The 7,194-nt window shown below is 44.2% G+C and overlaps 1 protein-coding gene across 1 annotated transcript; it reads left to right on the top strand.

The window, feature by feature from the left end:
- Positions 1 to 1,382: 1,382 nt before the first annotated feature.
- On the top strand, positions 1,383 to 2,024 carry LOC113234294 (transcriptional regulatory protein AlgP-like). The gene has a single exon (XM_026469595.1). The coding sequence runs from the start codon at positions 1,383 to 1,385 to the stop codon at positions 2,022 to 2,024; it is 642 nt and encodes a 213-aa protein (XP_026325380.1).
- The last annotated feature ends 5,170 nt before the right edge of the window (positions 2,025 to 7,194 follow it).

The raw sequence follows: 7,194 nt of genomic DNA, 5'->3' as shown, positions 1-7,194 counted from the left end.
ACAATTGAAAGTCGATATTCAAATGTTTCAAATTAAAAAAAAAAAAAAAGTCACAGAAACCATTTGAAAAAAGTTTCATTCGAAAACCTCAAACCATGAAGATTCTATGAAAATTCAAAGAACCTATTGCAATAAAACGGCAATTTCATACTTTAACCCCTAATACTAAACTACAATGTCGGGTGGATAGGTTCGCTTAAATCCCCCGACTGTGCTGCCACCTTGTCGTGGTGGGGTGGGCTTGCGTGCCCTTATGATCCCCAAGGTTATGCCGGATAGCGCTTCGCATAACGGATAGGCTTGAGGGGGAGGGGCCAGACTAAGAGCGGCACACTCTGAGGAATGTTCACTCCCGGTACCACTCTGATCAGCAGAGCAGACTGGGGTGTGGACGTATGCTCTCAGGGTACGGCGCAGCAGAGGGGCTTTTTAGAGCATTTGTGCGACGAGTTCCGGCGGCTGTGATGTCACGGCTGTCGGGACAGACTGCGGCGATCGTCGGGCGACCTGTTATCCCGACAGAGTCAATCGACTGACTGGGACCAGGGGCCTTAGCTGGCCGGCCCGAGTGGAATCAACCACAATAAAAAACGCCCAATGTTGACGTCGTTGAGGTGCCCCTTCACGAGGCCTCGCGCGATGACGTCACGCCTGCTTCGGTGGGTTGGTAGGCGGGGTTTATCGCCTACCCATTAGCGGTCATCCCTGGGATACCTCCCGTCCTCTCAGGACGTATTAGGGTTACCCAGGTGCAGGGGGCACTGCCTGGGTGGCGGTATATATCCCTCATACTCGTGGGAACTATATGTCATTGAATAATAAATCGTTTCTTACCCCGAATGTCCAAGTGAGGTCCGCGAAGGACGGAGATACGAACTCTGCAACCACAACGGACACTGATTTTGCCTTGCCATTGGCAGCTGCTGAGGAAAATACAGCATGCTGCACCAAAGTACCGGAAACCAGAGCTGAAAAGCGCGCGTGTCGCGCGAAACGCCATCGCGAGGGGACAGAGGAGGTACTGGAGCCAGATAGGGCTCCAAAAGTAAACACAGAGCGGAGAGGCCGCAGAATGTCCCACCAACAGCGCGCACCGGATATGCCCAGGCCAAGTCTCGTCTCCGGGAAGCGGAGCTCCGCACCCTCGAGGCAGAGGCGCTGCCGTGACGTCTCACCATCTCACATTCCCAGTGACTCGGTTACCTACTGCACGTAGCGAGCAGAGGGTGCGCGAGAAGAGCTCCAGGACCCTATCACAGGAGCAGCCTCACGAGGACGAACTCATTAGGCTTACCCGGGCGGGTGTAGATAAAATCCTGAGAGAGGCCGTCAAAAGCAAAAACCTGAAGGGGACCATCTGTAGCGAGATCAAAAAGCTGACTATGGACTCGTTCCAGGCAATCTCTGCGGACGAGGAAACCCGCCGCCTCATGGCAGATAACAAGCGGATGAAGAGGGAGCTAGCTACACTGAGAGCCGAGGTGACGGCTCTCCGAACGGCCTTTTCGGAGAGGGTAAAGCCTCCAGGAACTGGATCTCCTGCCGACCCTCTGCATGTTCCACAGGGTCTGCAAGAAATAGTGGAGGACCTTCAGAGGAACCTCCTAGTCTCCCTGGGTGAAATGATAAACGTACGCCTAGGTGAGATAGAGAAGCGCCTCCCACCGGAGCCAATCCTGAGGCGGCAAAAAGACTCGCCCAGCGGCCACTGCGGCCGCCGCCGCTGCCACCATCCCCAGGGTGCCTCCCACCGCAACGGCCCTCGAGCCTACCCCGGGTCCCTCCCCAGCGTGAAACGCGCCTGCCGGCCTTCGGCCCAAGTAGGCCAAGGCCCCCCGCGGAAGGCTGCTAGCGCCCCTCCTGGGGCGGACCCCGCCGCCCCCGCCGCTCCTGGCGAGACGACCGACCAGGCGGAAACGCCCTGGTTGCAAGTGGTTGGCCGCAAGGCCAAAAAGGCAGCTGCCGCCCCCCAACGGCACGCGCCTTTGGGGCCGCCTTGGTGGGGATCAAAGCGGGACCCGTAAAAAAAAGGTTCGCTTATATTCAATGTTTTAAACATTAAGTGAAGTTAAGTTTTACACGGTGATTAATAACAAGGAGTGATTATGGAACGAACCAACACGATAGAATAGTGGAAGGAAAAAGAAATCTGGAACGATTCAAATTTTAAAATTAAGTGGCCCAGGTACCTGTAAAGAGGGTGATAAAAGGGTGCAGTGACGATGAAGAAGGTCAGCATCGTCACAAGCGAAAGTAAATAAATTCATTTTAAGACTGAGATGATATTTACAGGAGAACAGATATTTCATATAAATGAACATTAAAATAAAAAAAAACCTTTAATCAGTCCATCAACAACTGCCTCCGTGGCCGAACGGTTACCACGCCGGACTGCCACGCAGAGGTCCCAGGTTCGACACCCGGGCCGGGAGAAATATTTGTATGACCTACATTTATTTCTCTCGTGAGTTTGGGTGTAATTTGTGGTTGTCTATGTGTGTGTCCATGGCACTCGCGACACAGGGTTTCCCTAGTGCGGGGCTATGTTGAGTGTGTGCGTTATTATTATCCATGGGAGTCACGATCCCATAGAGAGACACACAAATACATAGTCAAAGACTTTAAACTTGGACTCGTCTGTTTTTGCGTCAGGGCATAGTAATAACGAAAATATATAACGTTGGAGAAAAGATAAAACTTCTTTATAACAACCGCAAGTAGGAATAGCTTTATTAAAACTATTCAAAGTTGTGTGTAGATTCTAACTCTCACTGGAATAGTGCATCGACTACACTTTAAACTTCTTAGAAGAAACTCACGTCACAGATTACTTAACAGTTACCACATAACAGAATCATACAAAATCGAAAATACCTAAGCTCTAATAGCCTACTAAATCCAACTAATGAAACCAGGCGCTACTAGGAAAAAGGAACCTATGCACGGGCTTAGAGAGGTGAAAATAATGTTACCCACCGTGTGCAGGCGTGCGGAACCGAATGTTGGGTTTTTACAAGGATTGTAATGTAAAAGAAAAATTTTGTCTGAGTGCTTGTACTGTCGGCGATACACACAGCGATAGGTACTTATCGCATAACCTCGAGTGAGTGACGGAACCCTACTCACGTCCAGAAGTAGGACGAATATGGATTGATACAGTACAGTTAAGCATGTATGAAAAGACCAATTAGGATCGTAGGAAATGGAAATATTTGAGTCACTGGTATACGTGAGGGAATATATTATTTTTCTTATAGCATTTATGTGGTAGTTCAAGCTTTATATCTTCTACCAGCTCTGTATTTGACCGCGCAGTTGCATTATCAGTGGCATTTCGTCGGGGATAGTGTAATTACGTGTAATTAGCATACGTTATGAAGGTGGCATTTTGGGAAGTTAGTGGCCAAACCAAATCCGCGTAAACGTCGCGGAACCAAATTAGCCTGATTTACTGGAGTCTATTGTTATCTGTCCGCAAATAACTTAAATTAATGCTTACTGTGCAAAAATGAAAGTCGTAGCCATTGAAATATCAAAGTAATAACATTTAGACCCCCACCTGTAAAATGTGCCTGTAGTTTTACCAGCACGCTTACCGTTCAAAACCAGAACACAGCAATGCTAGCATTTTTGCAAGGCGGTGGGTGTGGTGGCAGTACTTTCCTGGATTGAACTCTATCACAAGGAGCTCTATTACTACTACAAGAGTTAGAGATGTCTTTGTGACTATTGTTGCAAGTATTTATTGCAGTATTATTGCACCAACCAAAAAATTCTTCAAATCTTTTAAGCCCGCACCGGTGCCAGAATTGCAACGGCAATTGTTTTATATCTCGTTACTCATAAACCGTTACATACAATTCTTGTTTTCATGGTTTAATAATAATTCATATTCTGGCGTAATAAGGAAAATAAAGCACCCCTCAGTCAGTTCAATTCATTCAACAGTTACAATTATCCCTCAAGGTCGGTCTATGTATACTGAAGAGAGTATTGTTTCTATCTGATTATCAGAAAAAACACCCGGTCATTGCTATTCTTATGATTAGTTATAATCTCAGTACAGTGTACTAAAAAACCGACCTCAAAAGTACGTGGAACTATACAGGACTTGACACAGGAGATAATAAAAATCGGTTCCCACTACTCAAAGTATAAATATAGAAAAACGCCTTGAATTGGAGAATAGCAAAACCAACCATTAAAATAATTGCTCCTTAAGTAAAATTTAGGCGCTATTAATAAAAATGAATGTTCATGCGTGATTAGCCACCCTTAGAGGTGGATGATTTTCTTCAATAAAATGGGACCACTATGGAGGTACCCTCTTTTCAACTAAAAAAGAATCATGAAAATCGGTTCACAAATACCGGAGTTATCGCGTAAGACACATACGAATAAAAAAACGTACAGTCGAATTCAGAACCTCCTTCTTTTTTTGAAGTCGGTTAATGAGTAGTTACTTGATGAAATTCTTGCCTTACGGGAGGTAAAGTTAAAAGTAAGTAGACATGTGGGCCAGTCGTAAAATTGTCAGTGACGGTATATGACGGTTTCTGGAAATCTGAGTGACAAATGTTTTTCACAGTTATTAAAACGACATCTAGGAAGTCAGAGGATTTTTTTAATATTAAGTGACAGTGCGAATAACTCGTGCGCCTGATGGTAAGCTACACGCCTGTCCATAACAGTTGTAGTTGACAAGTCCCAAGTGCCCGTAATTTCACCAGCGACCGGACCATAGTAATGCTGACATTAGTGTGTTTGCATGACTGCTTGGCGGGTAAAGTTAAGGCAGCATTAACCTAAACGAGCTCTTTCACACGGAGTTCTAGTGTTACTAAAACTTTCATAGATTTGCCAAAGATGGCGCTACGGCAAAAAAATTGTTAAAACCAAAAACAAAGATCTGTAACAAGCACAGAGAAATTCGTAAGATCGTCTGTCTCGCAGCTACAGTGCTATGTTGGAAAAGCGTAAGCCACGGTATGGCGAGGTAGTTGTTTCGAATGCAGCCGGATCGAAAGAATTTTTCTTTGTATTCGTATTTCTTAAAAATAATTATAACAAACTAATAGAGCAATTTCGCAATAAATGATTGAATGTTTTTTTTTGTGATAGTAGTAAGACACCATCATATTCAATTACCTTAATATTAAATAATCTTTGTAAAAACTAAATCACAGAAACAGAAACGCTCTTAATTTAATTCTAGTACGAATATAATGCACGTAGACAGGAACAAGAAGGAAGCCGACAGGAGAAGTCGTTTGGGCTGGGCAGCATTTGGGAAGCTCAGCCACATCTTCAGGTCATCAATCCCACAAAGCATAAATACAAAGGCATTTAACCAGTGCGTTCTACCAGTTAAGTCCTATGCAGCCGAGACGTGGACATTGACAGCAGGCCTAATCCTCAAATTCAAAGTCGCTCAGCGTGCGATGGAGAGAGATATTATGAGGTCATATGTCAGAGAACTAAAGTGACCGATATAGCTCGCAAAGTCAGTGAGCTTAAGTGGCAGTACAGGAGGGTTGGTCGCCAATGGAGCAGACTTGTTTTGGAATGGCGACCACGTCAAGGAAAACGTAGTGTAGCGGCAAGATGGACGGACGACGTGAGAAAGGTGGCCGGCAGCGGCTGGATGCGGGCGGCACGAGACCGGGAGAGTTGGCGTGCTCAAGGGGAGGCTTATGTCCAGCAGTGGATGCGTCTAAGCTGATGATGAGATAAGAACGTAATATGTAAAGAAATGTAGTAAGTAATATTGACCGGAAACGTGGAACCGTGTGTGGCGGCGGTGCATATGTCTAGTTGTAATCAGTGCCCTTAAGAGTCTATACAATCTCAAACTAATTAGACCACGTTATACTATACGATGTACATTTTTCAAACAGCTTTACTTGCGTTTGTAAAAAAATAAATTCTAAAATAAAGCCAGTGCCACTACCGCTCGATCCAAGCAAAATTTACCATATTGGAACGGGAAATATTTGAATCCGTGCTGAGGTAGTATCAACTCTTAAGGTTCTTTTTGTTGCTCCGATAGTCTGGGCAATTTCTTCGTTTACTGTAAACTCCTTCTTTTAATTTGATATATGGTACTTTATTATGAGGTGACCGTGTTGAAGTCGCTGGCTACTGCATAATATATTTCCATTGAAAAGTATTGTGAGCGCTAGGAGCACTCTAAAATTTACCAAGCAAACATTTTACGTCTCGTGGTAGGGGTAACTGATTAAGTATCCCACCATTTATCCTATCTCCGTAAAAGCAAATGTAATTGTAAACATTATGGTCCAGAATGTATTGCCTAAAAATAAAAGCACAAACCGGAATAAAACGTGTATTAAGGGGCGTGTTACAAAACCCTCAGGTTTCTCTACAAGAGTTCCGAAACAAATTCGGCCGGATAAAAAGGGCTTAAGATGAATATATTATGGTTTAGATCTGTAACCGGTTAGCTGTTATAGGGGAGGGTACTGGAAGGGAAATGGTATGGTCCAAGTAAGCGAGTAGCTCTAGCAGAAACTACGAAAGGATAATACATCAATAACATAGTATAATAAGAAAAGTAGTGTAACTCTGTACAAAAGTAGCACCGCAGCTAGTATGTGTGCATGTCCACCATGCGCTGTGTACGGAACTACGGACGCACACATTTGCATAATCTCACGGTGCACTCGAGTTGCACAACGAGGGTTGTATAGAATTGAAGCGTTTGCTCTATGATTAAAATATTTATAATATTTTTCTCTTTGAAATTGTTATATTTTTTAATTTAAAAATGTATCGTTGTGTATATATAAACACGCATCTCATTTCTATTACTTTTTTTATAATACCAAGACGGGATGAACAAGTCGTGAGCCTGGTGGTACGCTACACGTCTATCCATAACAGTTGCAGTGCCACTGCGCCCGTCACTCTGAGACATAAGTTGGCAAGTTCCATGTGCCTGTAATTTCACCAACATCTTTACCCTTTCAAACCGGAACGCAGTAGTGTTCACATTACTAATTGATGGCAGAAATAGGTAAGGAGACAGTAGTTCCTTAGACGAACTCTTTCGCAAGGAGCTCTACTGCTAGAAATTATATCAATGTGTGGGTACTGCATTTGAAAAAGTTACTAAGTTACTTACTAGCAAGAACTGCCTTAATTGTTTATAAATCATGTTTTGCAACCTATAGG

This window comes from Hyposmocoma kahamanoa, unplaced genomic scaffold (genome assembly GCF_003589595.1).
Source record: "Hyposmocoma kahamanoa isolate Upper Pololo Valley unplaced genomic scaffold, ASM358959v1 82581, whole genome shotgun sequence".
Taxonomy (NCBI): Eukaryota; Metazoa; Arthropoda; class Insecta; order Lepidoptera; family Cosmopterigidae; genus Hyposmocoma; species Hyposmocoma kahamanoa.
This window is presented reverse-complemented; position numbering and strand designations above follow the sequence as displayed.